This window comes from Schistocerca serialis, chromosome 5, assembly GCF_023864345.2.
Source record: "Schistocerca serialis cubense isolate TAMUIC-IGC-003099 chromosome 5, iqSchSeri2.2, whole genome shotgun sequence".
Taxonomy (NCBI): Eukaryota; Metazoa; Arthropoda; class Insecta; order Orthoptera; family Acrididae; genus Schistocerca; species Schistocerca serialis.
Genome location: NC_064642.1, coordinates 426,578,434 through 426,599,232, shown reverse-complemented (window position 1 = coordinate 426,599,232; position 20,799 = coordinate 426,578,434). Strand labels below are relative to the sequence as shown.

The 20,799-nt window shown below is 42.5% G+C and overlaps 1 protein-coding gene across 1 annotated transcript in view; it reads left to right on the top strand.

The window, feature by feature from the left end:
• Window positions 1–17,443, top strand: part of LOC126481297 (uncharacterized) — a 452,512-nt gene extending 435,069 nt beyond the window's left edge. The window contains exon 7 of the mRNA XM_050104945.1: window positions 17,310–17,443. Within this exon, the coding sequence (XP_049960902.1) occupies window positions 17,310–17,391 (82 nt within the window). The 3' untranslated portion in view covers window positions 17,392–17,443. The remainder of the gene's footprint in view (window positions 1–17,309) is intronic.
• The last annotated feature ends 3,356 nt before the right edge of the window (window positions 17,444–20,799 follow it).

Sequence of the window (20,799 nt, the reverse complement as noted above, 5' to 3'; positions counted from 1 at the left end):
CATAAATTAGCTTAAGTAGTGTGTAAGCCTAGGGACCAATGACCTCAGCAGTTTGGTCCCTTAGGAATTCACACACATTTGACCATTTGCCATAAAATCTAGACTATGGAGGAAATTGAAGAATGTCATTTTGTTTGATGAATCTTGCTTCACAGTGTTTCCAACTTCTAGCCGAGCTTATGTCCCAAGAGCGAAATGTGGGGGATGTTAGGTGATGATCTGGGTGGCCACATCGTGGCACTCCATGGGCTCATTGGTTACTCTGCAAGGTTGCATTATTGTCATGAACTATGTGACCCACTTGGCTAGTGAGGTCCAAGCAGTTTTATAATGTTTGTTCCTAACGGTGACCTTGTATTCCAGGTCATCAGTGTTCCCGTTCATACAGCTCGCATCGTCCAACATTAGTTTTGTGAATACGAGGATCAATTTTCGCATCCTTGTATTCCAGGTCATCAGTGTTCCCGTTCATACAGCTCGCATCGTCCAACATTAGTTTTGTGAATACGAGGCTCAATTTTCGCATTTCTCTGGATCACGGCAGTCACCAGATCTCAATACTATTGAGCCTTTATGATCTACTTTGGAGAGAAGGTTGGATAGTCTCTACCCACCTCCATCATCATTAACTGAACTTGCCATTGTTTTGCAGGAATAATGGTATAAGATTCCCTTGGAAACCACACAGTACTTGTATTTATTTATTCGGAGCTGTTCTGAATGCTAAAGGCTTTCCTACACTGCATTGGACATGGTAAAGTGTTGTGTTAGCGTTTTCTGTCCATCTCCTCTATCAAAAAAGTTTTGTGGAATGAAATTTATGTCTCGTAGCCTGGTATTGGCACCTTCCAGTCCATACTGAATGTGGGTGCAGTTTAATAGGGAGCGCTAGCAGTGTAAAGTATTTTTGTTAGTTTAAATACTTCTGTGTCCGTTTTTATGTGCGTTTTTGATGGTATATTAGATTATATGCTTAATTCAGTATATGTTGAAGAATGAATCCTCAGCTAAGACTACCATCAGCAGTACATATTATTACACGTGGTACAGTAACTGTGTAGTAACGGGGTGTTACAGCCATATATCCATTTGGTGAACAGACATAGAGGTCTGGTGTCACTAATCGTACTTTGGAATCCTTACTTGCTGTTGCCCCATATGCTTAGGTTCTGTTTCACTCCCAGTGGCAAAAAAGTGTTCTACTTGACTGTATATGAAGGTAGTATCTGTTCCCAAAAGAACAGATACCATTGATGCCTGTGCAGCTTCTCTAGAATGAGATGACAATTAAATCGACACCCTAGCTGCAAACAGACGTTGATATACATCATTGTGGTATGTTGAAAATGTGTGCCCCAACCGGGACTCGAACCCAGGATCTCCTGCTTACATAGCAGACACACTATCCATCTGAGCCACCGAGGGCACAGAGGATAGTGCGCCTGCAGGGACTTATGCCCTGCACACTCCCCGTGAGACACATTCCCAACATGTCCACACCACTACATTCGTCTTGCGCCTAATAGATGTTTGCCTATCACACTCATTACTCGTGTGATGGGCAAACATCTATTAGGCGCACTACGAATGCCCTGGTGTAGACCTGTTGGGAATGTGGGTCTCACGGAGAGAGTGCAAGTCCCTGCAGACGCACTATCGTATGTTCCCTCAGTGGCTCAGATGGATAGTGTGTATGCCATGTAAGTAGGAGATCCCGAGTTCGAGTCCTGTTTGGGGCACACATTTTCAACGTGTCCTCAATTTTCAGTCGCTGTATGCCCTCTTTTACCAGCGATGTCAGCAAAGTGTATTTAATTTTTTCTAGCGTCTGTAGATGGTCACGACGGAATGGAATACATGTTATAATCCCTGTATATTATTAATTGTGCGATACTCATTACGGAGCTCGCAGTCTGGAGCTTTTTCTTGTCATCTAGGCAGTTCTGATTTTCATTCTCTGTAGCGCCTGACTTTCGCCTAAACTCTCCTCGATTTCTGTGCAATGTATTTATCTTTACGGCACCTGAACCAATGCAATATGATTTTCTGAAAGAGTATACTCTCTCCTGCGTTTTATTACTTCTACAGCTGAGGTAGTGCTTCATTTCTAATGAACTTGAGGTCAAATAGACTATGATTCAAACATCTCTTCAGATTTTTACTCCAAAAAATCCGACCGAAATGTTCACACCTTGACTATAGAGGACACAAAGTTTTCTTTCCTCTATAATGTCTCTTAACATAACAGTTCTTGCTCATATTTTCAGCATGAATAAAACATATACATTCTAAATGGTGTGCATTTACCATTGTGCGTAATGGTTATTGCTGCAGCGGTTTATCATTCGATACAATAAAATCCTACACTTCCTTCTGGTGTGTACTATTCCAAACTGTTTTAATGAGAACCTGTGCACAGTTCACTAAACAGTGTTCTATAAATGCTACAATCTGATGAAGGACCGGCAGTGGCTTCAAAGCTAGCTTATGGGCTGAACACATGTCTAAGTTAGTATATCGGGAAAGGACATTTTTACTTCCAGAATTATGTTTTATTTATTAATTTAACGCTTCATGGTGAAGGCCGTCTACTGTCTTTTCATTAGGGTGTTTTATTCGCGAATTACGATGCTTCATCTTCAGGGTTTCAGTTGGCCATTGAAGACTTTCGTCGTTATGTCATCGTAACAGAAAAGCTTATCTGTTAAGGTTGTTACTTTTTGTTGATGAAATAACATTATTACTCGATAAAATAGTTACCATTAGTCATCTTTCGCTATATAATTGACTTTTGACTACATGACTTGTGGTACACTGCCAAATTATTATGTAATTAAGAGAAATCTTGAGATCGTCGTATGCCCTGCTTCATTAGGTAACTAAAATCAGAAGAGCACATACCGTTAAAAATTACGTTTGATGACGCGTTTTGGATGTTGTCTATTGTCAGAGCGTCTGCCAAATGAAGCATAAATGCCATGAAAGTACAAGACAACATATGCGTGACATTACGAGCAAAAATATTTAGAAACATTCACAATTTAGGTTACGTACCGTACAGGCTGTTTCGGAAATTACCGTTACAAACTACTAGGACTCGCATCCTGTCAAGTGACGCCACGCCCGTTCACGGTCGGCCACTCATGGCCAGCCTCTCACTAAACCGCCGTTACGTTTCACGTCTTCGCTAGCGTTGGTTGTATGGTTATACCGTTTGATAGAAAAAGTTGATGAGGCAATTCGCCAAAACAGGCGCTTCGCTATTGACGAGTGGTATCAGAAATTTCCTCGAGTTTCAAGATCAGAGGTATTACATTGTTAGTGACAACCTTCAAAACAGAAGTCTGTTTGCAAGATGGCTATCAAAAACGTTGACAGAAGAACACAAAACAAAGCGAATGACACATTATTAGTCAGTATTAGAGCGCTGTCACAAGGATGGTGACGAGTCCTTGAGTCACATTGTGACAGGTGATGAAACGTGGATTGCGCACTACACTCCAGAGAATAAACAGTCGAGCGAGTGGCATCAGACTCCCCGAAGGAACCACGAAGTTTCAATCAACAACCTCCAACACGAAAATCATGGTCCCAGTTTTTATCATTTCATCCCCATCGACGGGCAAGTCGCCAAAGTTGCATCAAATCGAAAGACTTGCACCCGGCAAACGGTCTACCCGACGGGAGACCCTAGTCACACGACATTTTTTGGGACCGGAAAGGCGCCCAGTTTTTTGGGACCGGAAAGGCGTTCTCATTCTTTTGTTAGACTTTTTGCCAGGAGTAATAACAATAAATGCGGAGAGGCACTGTGAAACATTATTGAAGCTTAGGCGCGCTATTCAAAATCGTAGGCGGGGTCGGCTGCTTAGCGGCATCGTTCTGCTTCACTACTGCTCGGCCTCAAGTTGCGGCAAGAACAAAGACGCAGCTGGACATGTTTTATTGGGAATTACTGTATCATCCACCATAAAGACCCAACTTAGCAACATCATACTTTCATCTGCTTCAAAAACTGAACGAATTTCTTGGTGGAAAGCGCTTGGAAAATAATATGTTGAAAGAAACTTGTTACTAACTGGTTCAATGGTCAAGTGGCAGAGTTCTTTGATACTGGGATCCAAAAGCTGATGTCACGACTTGACAAATGTTTAAATGTGCATTTTAAAAAGTGAAAAGTGAAAAATTGTGCAAATTGTAGTTTGTGGTACCATTTACGTTCATAAATAAAGTTTCTCTTACTCAATTACGAAACGGTTCTTACTTTAATAATGACCCTCGTGTTTTGAATTGGAACCCATAACTGAAAAGTACGATTTTTATGCTACATCCATTTGAAAACACGTTTACTAGATAGGTATGCAACATCCTAATCATGGTGGGGGGGGGGGGGGGGGGGCTTACGGTTACATCGGATTGACTGATGTCATTTGACATATATTTTAACCTCTCTGACCTGGTTGGAGCCCGATTCAAATGTCTGTAAGTGTCAGAGCAACATGGTACTGTGTACGTTTGCATAATGCACCGACATGGTCGTTCTGAGTGGCGAAACTCACGGTAATGGCAGAACTGCTCATCTCCTTTATCTAGATCGTTCTCCACAACGTCTGTGTCCATAGCGTACCCTTTTCGCCACAATTACACAATGGCTTCAAGAAAGGACACTTTCACCGTCAGCAGGCGTGACTGGTGCTCCAAGGAGACACTGCACACCTGAACTGGAAAAGGCTGTTCTGCATCACGTTGAAGAGAACCCGTCAACGAGTACAGGAGCAATTTCCTTATGAGTGGGCCTGTAAAACAAGTAATGTACTGTGTCATGCCTAATCAATTACTTGTAAAAGTGTTCGTATTACCAACATGTTTTGAAATGGTTGAAGCACGGAAACGGTACATTTCCGGGCATGGGTTCCATTTCAAAATATGATCTCCTCACTCTCCTCCACAGTCCTAGAAGTCTGTAATGGGTATTTCGGAACACCCTCTATAAAATGCTTTATTTCACAGTATTGTGTCATATAATTAAGTCATCCTCAACATGGCGCTCAACTGGTGGCGTCTGCTGTTTCGAAAACTAGCTACCATTCTACGACACCAGATCTCATAGTTTTATGGTTGTAGTGGGCCAAGGCAAAATTTGATAGCGGTGGTGAGTCCTCATGTTTCCACTTCTCGGTTTGTTCCTCTATCGGACATCATAGAGATGCACCCGTGCATGGTGGTTAGGTGGCTAAATAATCATTTGGATTGGCCTGACATAGCTGCAACATTTTCGCTGCTGCCTCGGTCCAACGGGCTTTTTGAACGGATGTGAGCGCTTGAGGAACCCAAAGCCGGCATCCTTTGTCATCTCTTAATATTGTACAAGATGTTGAAAATTGATCCATGGCTGGTTTTCACTTTTTTCAAAGTCGCCTCGGTCGCGTTGGCCGGTCCTCTAACAGCACCACTGCCTCCACCTGTACAACTATTTCCCAGGTCTTCATATAGAGAGGGCTTGCTGCATCTTCCTTCTTTTCTGTTCTGACTTGTTGGACTACACTGGAGGTGTATGCGTCGGCTGACCATTGTATGATATGACGCCGAATCTTTGCTATACACTTCCATCCGTTCAACGTAGATTGTTGAAGCATAGTTCCAGCTACCTCATTTTGATTTGTCTCATTTGGTGGAATCCAGCGGTACTGTGGCGCAAACTTTTCCGTGTGCAGACATGTACCAGTAAATAAACAAACAAATAATTTCGTAACTTTACTGTTTCAAGAGAGAATCAAATCTTTATGACGGCTTCCCGTACAATTTAAACAAGAGTTATTCTCAACTAGTACGTGTTGAAGTATCGTTTCGGAATATGTGACATGTATCAATACAGGGTGAACATTCATAAGACCGATAAACTGCAGAGACGGATTCCTGACTGAGAATGGAAGAAAAAAAGGTCCTATGAACATGTGTCCAGGGATGGACGGTGCGGACGTTACGTTAACAAATCGTCCCGGAACACAGTACAGAGCTGCATCACATCAACGTCACAACAGATGTTCAAAGTGGCCCCCATACGGTGCAATTCACACTTTCACACGTCGCATCATGAGTTGCCGAACTCTTTCGCACATTCCAGCCTCTGTCCATAGAGCGTCGCAGGCGTCGTGGACACGCTGTGGAAGAGTCTGCGCATCAGGAACTGGTTCACAACGATTTTCAGATGTCTCTGAGAAGTAAAAATCCAGAGGGTTTAAGTCCGGTGATCTATAAGAGACGTTCAAAAAGAAACGAGCCGGAGTCTGGAATGCACAAACCAGTGACAGGAGGGTAATATCGTGGCATGTGTAACGAGGTGTGGTTCGGCCCCTGCCAGTCGCATTGCAAACAGTGATATGGAGGCGTCAAAAGAAGAGCAAAGAGGTAGGTGGTGTACGTTTTCTGTCAGCGGAAGGAGTAGGAGGAACGGACATTCATCGGCGAATGTCACAAGTGTACGGTGAACACTGCATGTCCCTTGTAAGGATCAAGGCGTGACAAGCGCTTCAGGGGAGGACGGAGTCGTTAGTCGATGATCCACGGTCTGGAGCACCACACTGCATTACCGATAACATCGTCCAGTTGGTGGATGTTCTTATTGCCCAGCACCGCCTAGTGACAGTGAAAGCCACAGCCGCCGTGGTCGGATTGAGCGTAGGAAGTGTTAACATCATCAGTGTGTGCAAATGGGAGCCGGCCGATATGGCCGAGCGGTTCTAGGCGCTTCAGCCTGAAACCGCGCTGCTGGTAGGGTCGCAGGTTCGAATCCTGCCTCGGGCATGGATGTGTGTGATGTCCTTAGGCTAGTAAGGTTTAAGTAGTTCTAAGTCTAGCGGACTTAGATGTTAAGTCCCATAGTGCTTAGATCCATTTGAACCATTTTGTGCAAATGGGTGCCCCACAGTCTTCAGCCACACCAGCAAGCATGTCAAATGGCCTACTATCTTGCTCATCTGCAGCGCTATGCTTGGGAAGGGAATGCGTTCCTGGCACGAGTGGTGGCTGGAGATGAGTCGTGGTGTCGTCACTTCGAATCAGAATCAAAACGACCATGTCTCCAGTGGAAGCATCCAGGGTCACCACCACCAAAAAAAGGCAAGGCCATCCACACGAGTGCAGGAAAGGTTATGCTGACGTTCTTCTTTGACCAAGATGGCCCCCTTCTGATTCACTTCCTGCAGCATGGGACAACAGTGAATTTCCCAGCATTACTCACAAATCTTGACCACTCGTATTGATCAAATCAATACGATCAGGCGATCTCACCTGTGGGGTCATTCTGCTCCGCGACAATGCAAAGCCTCATACGGCCAACACTGTCGCGGCACTCCTGCAGGAATTCAGATGGGAGGTTCTCGGACACCCTCCACACCACACATTCAGGACCTCTTTCCCTGTGATTACGCCATTTTTGGTCTCCTTAAAAAGCCTCTGAGGGGCAAACGAATTCACCTCGGACGACGACGTCCAGCTGTGCGTGCGGAACTCGTTAACGTCGCAGTCCCGGGAATTTTATGAGACAGCCATTTACCGCCTTCTGTCACAGTGGGACAAGTGTCTCAACAGCCAGGGTCAGCACTTCTAACATACAGGCACTGGTTTCTGTAATTATGCCTCCAGCTCGTTTCTTTTTGAACGCCCCTTATAGCAGGTCATGCTACAGGGCTTCCGCGTCCTTTCCAGAGACCAGCGAAGGTTTTGTTTAGGTATCGGCAAACTGTAATGCGGAAGTGGGGTAGTGCTCCATCATGCAGAGACCACCTAACCTGTCGTATTGCCAAAGGCACATTTTCAACCAGCCCAGAGTATTCCGCAGGAAGTCCAGGTACATTGTTCGATCGAGGCATTGCGGAATAATAACCAGTCCAAATATGTGGTCGCCAAGATTCCCTTCCCACATATTGATTCTGGACCGATACTGATGAGACGCCTCAACCATTCTCCCAGGGTTTTCTGTTGCCCACAGATGACGATTATGCAGATTGATCATACTAGTTCTGGTTAAGGTTGTCTCGTCGATAAAGAGTACTGTTGGCAGAAATCCCGTAATTGTGATGGCCTGCTGCGAAAACCATCGACAAAATCCTTTTCGTGGAGGGAAATACGCTTCTGATAATCCTTGCACTCGTTACAGGTGACAAGGATAGTAGGAGTTGTCATGTAGGACACACGTAATCGTACTTTGCCTTACATTATGTTGGCAGGCCACTTGCCTGGAACTTGTGCTGGAGTTCCTCTCAATATCCTGTAAAACACAGTCTTCCAGATCTGGTGTACGCACAGTTCGCCACCTCCCAGCGTTTACGTCTGTCTGAAAGGAGACATCATCACATAAACGCCCAGAAAGGACTTGAATGTCGTGTGATGTGGTTGGTGTCTGTGAGGGAGTATAGCGTGTACTATTTTTGGTATAGCCGTGCTACATCTCGAACATTTCCATCTGTTTGGCCGTTCACAAACACCATCTCGGCTTGTTCCCGACATGAATACCAGGCAGTTCTGCTGCGTACAGTACGCTGCGTCAATAACATTCTGCAACACACGGCACCTGGTCAGAGGAACTTTAATTCGTCAGTGACATCTACCATGGCAATGAGGCATTTCCTCTATTTCCAGTCAGGAATCCGTTCCTGCAGTTTTTCTATTTTATTGATGTTCACCCTGTGTACTTAGCATAGAACACAAAGCATTCTTACGCGCCATCGCAGGCGAGCGGATTCGGCTGGCGTTTTGTGCTGTACTACGCCGAGAGAACATACCTCGAACCAACTTGAGGTCGTTATCCTCTTCCTCTGAATTAATAAATACCTGGAGAGAGAGAATATCTTCTCATTCGCCTCGTTCCACGCCGAAGCTTTGCCGTCTAAGACGATGCAATATAAATGGCAGTATATAATAACAGAAACGTCCCCTGACTGAAACACCAATGAAATAAATCGCACTGCCTCCGTCCTCATTCCATATCATCAGTCTTCTGACTGGTTTGATGTTGCTTGCCAAGAATTCCTCTTCTGTACCAACCTCTTCAGTTCGTATTTTTAGTAAGTAAAACTGATTTCTGACTACTATCCTTCTGTTACAGTTATGTAATGGAAGCGCAGTGGACAGGAAATTAGTCATGTCAGGGAGACATCACGCTAATATTGTATAACATCAGCTCTAGCCTTGCTAATAGACATAATTCGATGTGCAAATAGAGTCCAGAAGTTTCTTCAGGTATGCAATATCCAGCTGAAGCCTCTCATTAATGATTACATCTCATAGAGCTGCCGTGTTGTAGTTAGAGTTGGTTACATGGATCATTTTGCACGATAGGTCGTAATGTTGTGAAGCGAGTTATTTTACATTCACGTCGTGAATTAATTTGTGCATACTGTTACATTCTGAACGTTTGCTGAGTTGCTAATTCCTACCCCCCCCCCCCCACACACACACACACCTTTTACACATCACATAATAGGAATTCCCCTACGGAATAGAAGTAGTTGTCAAAGAGAAAATTTCTCAGTTTCTTTTCAAATTTTACTTTGCTGCCTGTCAGACCTTTTATATCACTGGTTAAGTAATCAAAAATATTTCTTGAAGCATTATGCACCCCTTTTTCTGTTGTAAAGACAACCTTAATGTGAAGTAATGAACGTCATGTTTCCTTGTGATATTGTAATTATTTATATCATTGTCCCTTTACAAAAGGATATTATTTGCACCAAACTTTGTGAAGGAATAAATATACTGCGGAACAGTAGTCAAAATGCCCAACCCCTTAAACAGACCTACTTTACTGCGGTGATTTTGTATTTATTTATAGTATAGCGACAGTAGCATATATTGAGAAATACATACAGCTTGCAATCAGATACTGAACGGTCTAGACACAAAGGAATTACAGACGTTGGCTGCGAGCGGGTATTGATCGAAATCAATGGGGAACGTTGAAAATTTGTACCTGACAGGGATTCGAACCCGTGACTGCTGCTTACTAGGCAGATGCACTGACCAAGTCATCTAGACACAGTAGTTGTTGCAACTGTACCGAATACCGTCGTACGCCTCCCGCCAGACACAAATTCTCAGCTTATCGATACACAACCAAAGTAGTGCCGCTTGCCCATAATCCTCATTATTCGCGATATTTCGCATGTGCACTGAAAAGATCCTTGTGTGGTGTCTGTTCTTTCAGACATGTCATGTCATGTCTGGAACACAACGCAGCAGTGATTCAACGTGTCATGTATTCGACAAGTGCTTGGTAGGTTCCAGACGTTTGTGGCACCGGATGCCTACGCACAGGTCACACACTTCCCGTAATTTACCGTTGGTTGGTTTGTTGGCGCGAAGCTGGCACCTTCGTTTCATTGGATTTAGATAAGCCGAATACGAAGGCCAAGACATCAATGTGAGTTCACTATCATGCTCCTCATGCCACTGCAGCACGATTTTGGCCTTGTGACACACACAGTTACGCTGCTGGAAGATGCTATCGCGGTTGGGGAAGACATCAAGCATAAAGGGTTACAGGTGGTCCCAAATAATGTTCTAGTAGTCCACAGCTATCATGGTGCCTTTGATTACTACCGCGGGTCCCATGGAAGCCCGAGTGAATGTTCCCATAACATAGCACCGCTCCCACCGGCCTGCGTCCGTGGCGCGCTGCGTGTTTCGAACAGTCGTTCGCCTGGATGACGGCGTATGTGGACACGGGCTTTATCGATCTGCTGTCCTATCTCGATATTCCCGTGCCCTGTGTAATCGTAACTGGCGATGTTTTTGGGTCAACATAGCAACACGTAAGGGTCCTCTGCTGCGGAACATTTATGTACGACACTGTGCGCTAAACGGTGTGCTTCAAAACACTTACCCCTGCGCCAGCACTGTACATTGTATTCATATCTGCCACAGATCGCTGCCTATCCTGCTTTAGAGAGCGGGCAAGCCTCCGATCCCTATGTTCTGTGATGAAATATGGACTTTTCTTCGCTTAATTGTGATTTCTGTATTCTTCAACCACTTACGATGGATGTTCACGACAGCAGGACGTGAACAGCCGACTAGCTTCGCCGCTTCTGAGATGCTCGCTGCCAGGCAGTGGGTCACAACAATCTGGCTTTTGTCAAAGTCGCATATGGGCTGATTTCCGCATTTGCTCCGCGCTCATCGTCACTAGGAGATTCCCCATTCGTCCCCGCTAACGTTCGTTTACTTCTGTTACCGCGTCACGTGCCCTGAGCGCCACAAGGTAGCATACAACCTCTCTGTGGCCAAGGTTCATAATGTTTTAGCTCATCAGTACATGTAAAAATCTAATATGTTCCAATTATGAAAATTAATAATAACTAATGTGCAGAACATTTAACCTATAAAATTAGGACTTTTAATTAAAATTATACTTAGCCAAAGCTTTTGACAATGTTGACTGGAATACTCTCTTTCAAATTCTAAAGGTGGCAGGGGTAAAATACAGGGAGCGAAAGGCTATTTACAATTTGTACAGAAACCAGATGGCAGTTATAAGAGTCGAAGGACATGAAAGGGAAGCAATGGTTGGGAAGGGAGTGAGACAGGGTTGTAGCCTCTCCCCGATGTTATTCAATCTGTATATTGAGCAAGCAGTAAAGAAAACAAAAGAAAAAATCGGATTAGGTATTAAAATCCATGGAGAAGAAATAAAAACTTTGAGGTTCGCCGATGACATTGTAATTCTGTCAGAGGCAGCAAAGGACTTGGAAGAGCAGTTGAACGGAATGGACAGTGTCTAGAAAGGAGGATATAAGATGAACATTAACAAAACCAAAACGAGGATGATGGAATGTAGTCGAATTAAGTTGGGTGATGCTGAGGGAATTAGATTAAGAAATGAGACACTTAAAGTAGTAAATGAGTTTTGCTATTTGGGGAGCACAGTGGTCGAAGTGGGGAGGATATAAAATGTAGACTGGCAATGGCAACGAAAGCGTTTCTGAAGAAGAGAAATTTGTTAACATCGAGTACAGATTTAAGTGTCAGGAAGTCGTTTCTGAAAGTATTTGTATGGAGTGTAGCCATGTATGGAAGTGAAACATGGACGATAAATAGTTTGGACAAGAAGAGAATAGACGCCTTTGAAATGTGCTGCTACAGAAGAATGCTGAAGATTAGATGGGTAGATCACATAACTAATGAGGAGGTATTGAACATGAATGAGATTTTCACTCTGCAGCGGAGTGTGCGCTGATATGAAAATTCCTAGCAGATTAAAACTGTGTGCCCGACCGAGACTCGAACTCGGGATCTTTGCCTTTCGCGGGCAAGTGCTCTACTATCTGAGCTACCGAAGCACGACTCACGCCCGGTACTCACAGCTTTATATACTGGCAAAAGGCAAAGGTCCGGAGTTCGAGTCTCGGTCGGGCACACAGTTTTAATCTGCCAGGAAGTTTCAGGTATTGAACATAATTGGGGAGGAGTTTGTGGCACAACTTGACAAGAAGAATGGACCGACTGATAGGACATGTTCTGAGGCATCAAGGGATCACAAATTTAGCATTGGAGGGCAGCGTGGAGTGTAAAAATCGTAGAGGGAGACCAAGAGATGAATGCACTAAGCAGATTCAGAAGGATGTAGGTTGCAGTAAGTACTGGGAGATGAAGAAGCTTGCACAGGATAGAGTAGCATGGAGAGCTGCATCAAACCGGTCTCAGGACTGAAGACCACAACAATAATAACAACAATTAAAATATACACATTTAATCAGCGTTCAACATGCAACGAGTGAAGCCAATTGATAGCAGAGAAAGCAGAATTAATAAAGTCAGTGAATGGTCGTGGGTACTTTCGTAGAGGGCAGTCTCTGACAATGTTGTTGTTGTGGTCTTCAGTCCTGAGACTGGTTTGATGCAGCTCTCCATGCTACTCTATCCTGTGCAAGCTTTTTCATCTCCCAGTACCTATTGCAACCTACATCCTTCTGAATCTGCTTAGTGTATTCATCTCTTGGTCTCCCTCTACGATTTTTACTCTCCACGCTGCCCTCCAACACTAAATTGGTGATCCCTTGATGCCTCAGAACATGTCCTACCAACCGATCCCTTCTTCTGGTCAAGTTGTGCCACAAACTTCTCTTCTCCCCAATCCTATTCAATACTTCCTCATTAGTTATGTGATCTACCCATCTAATCTTCAGCATTCTTCTGTAGCACCACATTTCGAAAGCTTCTATTCTCTTCTTGTCCAAACTATTTATCGTCCATGTTTCACTTCCATACATGGCTACACTCCATACAAATACTTTCAGAAATGACTTCCTGACACTTAAATCAATACTGGATGTTAACAAATTTCTCTTCTTCAGAAACGCTTTCCTTGCCATTGCCAGCCTACATTTTATATCCTCTCTACTTCGACCATCATCAGTTATTTTGCTCCCCAAATAGCAAAACTCCTTTACTACTTTAAGTGCCTCATTTCCTAATCTAATTCCCTCAGCATCACCCGACTTAATTAGACTACATTCCATTATCCTTGTTTTGCTTTTGTTGATGTTCATCTTATATCCTCCTTTCAAGACACTGTCCATTCCATTCAACTGCTCTTCCAAGTCCTTTGCTGTCTCTGACAGAATTACAATGTCATCGGCGAACCTCAAAGTTTTTATTTCTTCTCCATGAATTTTAATACCTACCCCGAATTTTTCTTTTGTTTCCTTTACTGCTTGCTCAATATACAGATTGAACAACATCGGGGAGAGGCTACAACCCTGTCTTACTCCCTTCCCAACCACTGCTTCCCTTTCATGTCCCTCGACTCTTATAACTGCCATCTGGTTTCTGTACAAATTTTAAATAGCCTTTCGCTCCCTGTATTTTACCCCTGCCACCTTCAGAATTTGAAAGAGAGTATTCCAGTCAACATTGTCAAAAGCTTTCTCTAAGTCTACAAATGCTAGAAACGTAGGTTTGCCTTTCCTTAATCTTTCTTCTAAGATAAGTCGTAAGGTCAGTATTGCCTCACGTGTTCCAGTGTTTCTACGGAATCCAAACTGATCTTCCCCGAGGTTGGCTTCTACTAGTTTTTCCATTCGTCTGTAAAGAATTCGTGTTAGTATTTTGCAGCTGTGGCTTATTAAACTGATTGTTCGGTAATTTTCACATCTGTCAACACCTGCTTTCTTTGGGATTGGAATTATTATATTCTTCTTGAAGTCTGAGGGTATTTCGCCTGTTTCATACATCTTGCTCACCAGATGGTAGAGTTTTGTCAGGACTGGCTCTCCCACGGCCGTCAGTAGTTCCAATGGAATATTGTCTACTCCGGGGGCCTTGTTTCGACTCAGGTCTTTCAGTGCTCTGTCAAACTCTTCACGCAGTATCGTATCTCCCATTTCATCTTCATCTACATCCTCTTCCATTTCCATAATATTGTCCTCAAGTACATCGCCCTTGTATAGACCCTCTATATACTCCTTCCACCTTTCTGCTTTCCCTTCTTTGCTTAGAACTGGGTTTCCATCTGAGCTCTTGATATTCATACAAGTCGTTCTCTTATCTCCAAAGGTCTCTTTAATTTTCCTGTAGGCGGTATCTATCTTACCCCTAGTGAGATAGGCCTCTACATCCTTACATTTGTCCTCTAGCCATCCCTGTTTAGCCATTTTGCACTTCCTGTCGATCTCGTTTTTGAGACGTTTGTATTCCTTTTTGCCTGTTTCACTTACCGCATTTTTATATTTTCTCCTTTCATCAATTAAATTCAATATTTCTTCTGTTACCCAAGGATTTCTACTAGCCCTCGTCTTTTTACCTACTTGATCCTCTGCTGCCTTCACTACTTCATCCCTCAAAGCTACCCATTCTTCTTCTACTGTATTTATTTCCCCTATTCCTGTCAATTGCTCCCTTATGCTCTCCCTGAATCTCTGTACAACGTCTGGTTCTTTCAGTTTATCCAGGTCCCATCTCCTTAAATTCCCACCTTTTTGCAGTTTCTTCAGTTTTAATCTACAGGTCATAACCAATAGATTGTGGTCAGAGTCCACATCTGCCCCTGGAAATGTCTTACAATTTAAAACCTGGTTCCTAAATCTCTGTCTTACCATTATATAATCTATCTGATACCTTTTAGTATCTCCAGGGTTCTTCCATGTATACAACCTTCTTTCATGATTCTTAAACCAAGTGTTAGTTATGATTATGTTGTGCTCTGTGCAAAATTCTACCAGGCGGCTTCCTCTTTCATTTCTGTCCCCCAATCCATATTCACCTACTATGTTTCCTTCTCTCCCTTTTCCTACACTCGAATTCCAGTCACCCATGACTATTAAATTTTCGTCTCCCTTCACAATCTGAATAATTTCTTTTATTTCATCATACATTTCTTCAATTTCTTCGTCATCTGCAGAGCTAGTTGGCATATAAACTTGTACTACTGTAGTAGGTGTGGGCTTCGTATCTATCTTGGCCACAGTAATGCGTTCACTATGCTGTTTGTAGTAGCTTACCCGCATTCCTATTTTCCTATTCATTATTAAACCTACTCCTGCATTACCCCTATTTGATTTTGTGTTTATAACCCTGTAGTCACCTGACCAGAAGTCTTGTTCCTCCTGCCACCGAACTTCACTAATTCCCACTATATCTAACTTCAACCTATCCATTTCCGTTTTTAAATTTTCTAACCTACCTGCCCGATTAAGGGATCTGACATTCCACGCTCCGATCCGTAGAACGCCAGTTTTCTTTCTCCTGATAACGACATCCTCTTGAGTAGTCCCCGCCCGGAGATCCGAATGGGGGACTATTTTACCTCCGGAATATTTTACCCAAGAGGACGCCATCATCATGTAATCATACAGTAAAGCTGCAAGCCCTCGGGAAAAATTACGGCTGTAGTTTCCCCTTGCTTTCAGCCGTTCGCAGTACCAGCACAGCAAGGCCGTTTTGGTTATTGTTACAAGGCCAGATCAGTCAATCATCCAGACTGTTGCCCTTGCAACTACTGAAAAGGCTGCTGCCCCTCTTCAGGAACCACACGTTTGTCTGGCCTCTCAACAGATACCCCTCCGTTTGGGTTGCACCTACGGTACGGCTATCTGTATCGCTGAGGCACGCAAGCCTCCCCACCATCGGCAAGGTCCATGGTTCATGGGGGGGGGTCTCTGACAATATGCTGAATGATTTGTTCTTGGGCCCCACAGTCGCAGGCTGGAGAGTTTCGGAGTCTCCTCTTCTGCATCATAGCATTGCACCTGGCGTGACTGGTTCTTATCCTGTTCAGTCCTGTCCACTTCTCTACAGGTCAGACGCTTGTAGGCTGCAATACGGATCTTGAACGCCTTAATGTTTTATTGTTGCTGCATTCCATCGCTTGCGCCTCTCTTCTTTGGTAACTTCTTTTTGTTTATTCCAGTATGCCGCAGCGGAGTGCGTCATACATAGCGGTCAGGACGAGATTTGTTTAAAGCTGTATGAATTGGAAGAGGTAGAATGTGGATTAACGTTTGTTCTATTTAAAAACCTTTAAAGAGTTTTCGCATAAAAAATTTGGAGACATTTCGTTTCAGCACGCCCTTGTACAGTGATACGTTGGATGTTCAGGCCATGTAGTTACAGTGCTTAAAAATCGTGTAACTGACAAAATATTTTTTGAACGTCGTTTGAAACCAATTTTTATAAACGTTATGGACTCTTTTGGATTACTTTTACTTCAGATGTTGATTTATTTTGTTTATCTTAAGTTTTGGTTACGATAGACCTATAACGAAGGATTATTCACAAGTCTAAAACTACTAGTGCCAAATTATGACATTCATCATTAAGTGGCTGGAAGAACTCATTTGTTACAAGTCTGAATATTTCTATACATTCACGGATGAAAACTTAACATTATGATTATTCATATTATGTCATATCACTTGACCAGAGTTTATACATTTCTCTAAATTTCGAATAGAAACTTACATCAAGTGCTTTTGTATACTTGTATGTGTTGATTGTTTGTGTCATATATTTTTCTAATTTTTGTGTATTTAGATTTATCTACGGTGACCATTGTGAAGAATGTCGGCTTCGAGGTGCCCTTTGCCAGTTTTGGTTATTTTGTAGTTTTTATTTTCTTCTTCGTTAACTATAGTCTTTCAAATCTGTAGGTTAATAAAATTATGGGTACTGAATCAAAACTATCGTAGTAATACAAAGAAGACTTGTGAAACTCTATCGCATTTTTCCTGTGAACCATCACTGACATGATTATCCCTCAACCTTCCAAAGTATCATAACGTCTATTAGAAAAGGGCAACTTGTATTACTTTCAGAGACGAGTGCGGCTGTGGGGACTCGGGAGCGCTACGAGAGGACGGCCATGTTAAGTGTACGTGGCGCTGCTGCTGTTGCTGAGGGTTATCGTATTTTCCCTGTGGCCATTATTAGTGTTGTTCTTTAGTTATTTGTATGATCATAGTGTATAATGTTTCAAACGAACCCGCGTTTACTAAACAGACAGTCCCTGTGCTAAATGTAGTTCAGCGATATTTTGTGCCTTGTCTGCAGATATCTGATTTGTTTCCATGTACTTAATTATGTGACTATTAGTCCTAGTGTTAACTGTGTATTGATGTATTCTAAATAAATAGCCATTTCAGTGTACTTAGGTGCACGGTGTTTCTTATTGTCTCATTGGATATACGAGAGCTGACTAAAATAAACTAGACTTCTGCCATTGCTAAAGGGGATTAATTGTCTTGAAGTCAAATGGCAATGATCGTGTTGTTCATTGTACGCGTGACCCTGCATTTTGAATTGTGTGCGGAGTCAGATGGGACGTGCTTTGAAAGCGATCTCCACATCTGAAAAGATTTAACATGTACGCTGGAGCACCTGTCTCATTTCATATTTTGCAGATGTCACACACAATATTTTCTGGAGGAGAGCAAAAGAATGTCTCTTGTAACAGCTCGTCCACTGCCATTGATGTGGCCGATTTCGGTGAATTTTGCAACATCACAGGAACACAGTTAAAACTCGAAAAATAGTTGCACAGAAATACGGCAAAATAATCTTTCCATTGTAATACAAGTGTTACGAAAACGGAACGAGGCTGCTTGTATCTGGAGCTACGTTTCTAGTTGTTCGCAGTGTCTTCTGGACTAACTCCCCTATAAGATTTTAAAATTGTGTTCTTACGGAAAAAACCATGTTGAACTTGCGTATAATTTATTTACTCTAATGTACACCTCAAGCAACTGACCTGAAGCAAAAAAGTTACATTGTCCTGCCTGCTTAGACAATCCCCAAGACAGTCTTAGAGTTCTGTGATGCCCGATGAAGCTGAAATTTATGGAACGTCTATCGATAGAATGTCTGACACGTCAAAAGACACGAACTAGGAAAAAATGAACGAAATTCAATAAGAAGTCATGTCGTACGAGGCTTCAGCAGCCCTCAAAACCTTATAATGTAAATCGTGGGGACGAGGAAAAAAAGGGGGGTGGGGGGGACTGGCTCGTTCCACTTGTTCTTGTGTAGAAAAATAACAGCAGTCGCTCTCGTCGCTACAGCTCAAATCTAGATAGATGGTTAGTATGATACATTTTTAAAACATTTGTCCGCATGAAGTTCGAGGATGGACACCAGACATTATTGACACAGCACGTTTATGTGCAACGAATACCTACTTCGTGATTATAAGGGCAATAGCCCCAGAATATTGTTCCAAACGACGCCAGTGATTGGAAGTAAGCAAATCATCTAAGGCTTTCGTCACAAAAATTACCAGCTATACGTAGAACAAGTGATGCTGATGCTGAACTTCAGAGTTTGAGAGGATTTCTAATATTGCGTTTCCAGTTCAAGTTCTGATCAGTATGCCCACCAAGGAAGTATGAATAATCGCTTTTATATGTTTCCTTTCCCCCATGCTGTACTGCTACTAACGATGACGTATCTTACCTTAGGCATAATGGAATGAGTTTTTTTTCCGTATCTTAAGTGATAGATCAGATATCGAAAACCAATCAATAATGCTTTTGAATTTTTCATTTTGTGCTGGTTCTGTTGTTTCTCCTCAGTTGGGCTTGGATTGTGATGTTTTTAACATGTTAGGTCATTTATACATAGGAAGGATAGAACTGATCTCGGAATTGATCTCTGTGGAACATCATTAATAATTCGTCCGTAGCCAGATGAAGATTTATACTAATAGCGACATAAGTTATCTAATCTTTGCTTCCTATCAGTTAAATAGAAAGTAAACCGCTTGCCAACTATACATGTTGCTCCAAAAAGTTATTGCGATTTACGCAATCAAATGTCCAAGACAAATCACAAAAAATCCTTTTAAATTAAATCTTGTCATTCATATATTTTAGTAGACGGTCAGTTAAATGATAGATGGCGTTCGATCGTAGTCTCATGTGGAAGGAAAAGTTCATGTAAATTTCCGCAAAGTTACAGGTTTGTAATAATACGTCGTGTTTCTCTTATAATAATTACATTACTGAGGTGGGTTAACTCCCACAAGTCTTTTGTATTATATAAGCCACGAGCACGCCCTGTGTTAACACCAAACTGCTTGCACTTAATAGTCATCGGAGCTACAGCTGAGTTCGGGTACTACAAATTTGGATTCAAGAGCTGGAGTCCGTCCATCAGCCCGCTGGCTGCTTTATTGCGGACCTCCACGATTTCCTGCCCTCTGTGATCAGTGCTATCAAGTCCTATGCTGCTGTTATCACTTGGCGTGTGTCACCGACCATCGTTTAGGTGATAGTGGAAGATCGTTCTTCTGCGAGGAGCAGCGTTTACCTTCACGGATCGAGAGCAAAGTACATATCTGTATGAAGATATAAAAACCTTAGCATCAAGGTGTGCTGCTTGCCAATTTGATGAATTGCAGCTGGTGAGTGACACTCATTGGCGTGCAATTTCTGGAGCAATTGCCTCGCCACGGGTTTATAGAAGTTTACTTCAGTCGACTTCAGTTTCATACCTGCGTGTGGCAACGAAATGTTTTCTAGATCTTCATCAAAATCGTTCGAAAAGAAATGGCTGTAATGTTTTGGAGCTATAACAAATCAGTAAACATAGAAGGCTAGAGAACATCAGATGAAACTGATTCATTTTTTTACTATACTGAAAGGGTATTCGGTTTTTGTTGTAATAAAAACAGGGGTGAGATCTTACGAAAAGTTGTAGCTACACTAAATATTCAGTGCATATTAGATACACTGACGTAATTTAGGCGTTAAAGAGTTGATACAATTTCGATACGACCTGCACTGTAGCGTCTAGTTAAATAGACTCAGAGAGCGAACGTGCTTGGTGACTGCCCATTAGTGACTGAATTGTATAACATCCAGATTTTTAGCAAGAGAGTTACATAGAGGCTTCATGTACATAAACTACATCTGATTGGGATAGGGAGCTATAGACTGTAAGACCCTCCCGGTATTAGTTATTACAAGTTTGTTGCTGAATAGTTTGATGTCACACTGTTAGGCATCAGACTTGAATTTTAAGGAGAGCACTGGAAGATCTACTACCAAGGTACACATGCTCTGTTGAGACATCTATTATTTCTGAATAACATGTACATTAAGAAAAATGATGAACAGGTACCTTGAAATTGCACACAATTTAAATGAAGTCCGAATTTATTGAGATCTACACAAATTTATTGAGATTTACACACAAAAAGGTCCCTATGTCGCCTAACTCACATTCACATCACGGTTCCATTTATACAATTTAACGTGAAGTAGCCATTGATCTTAGGATCGATACTTTCACCTTAAAATTAACATTCTT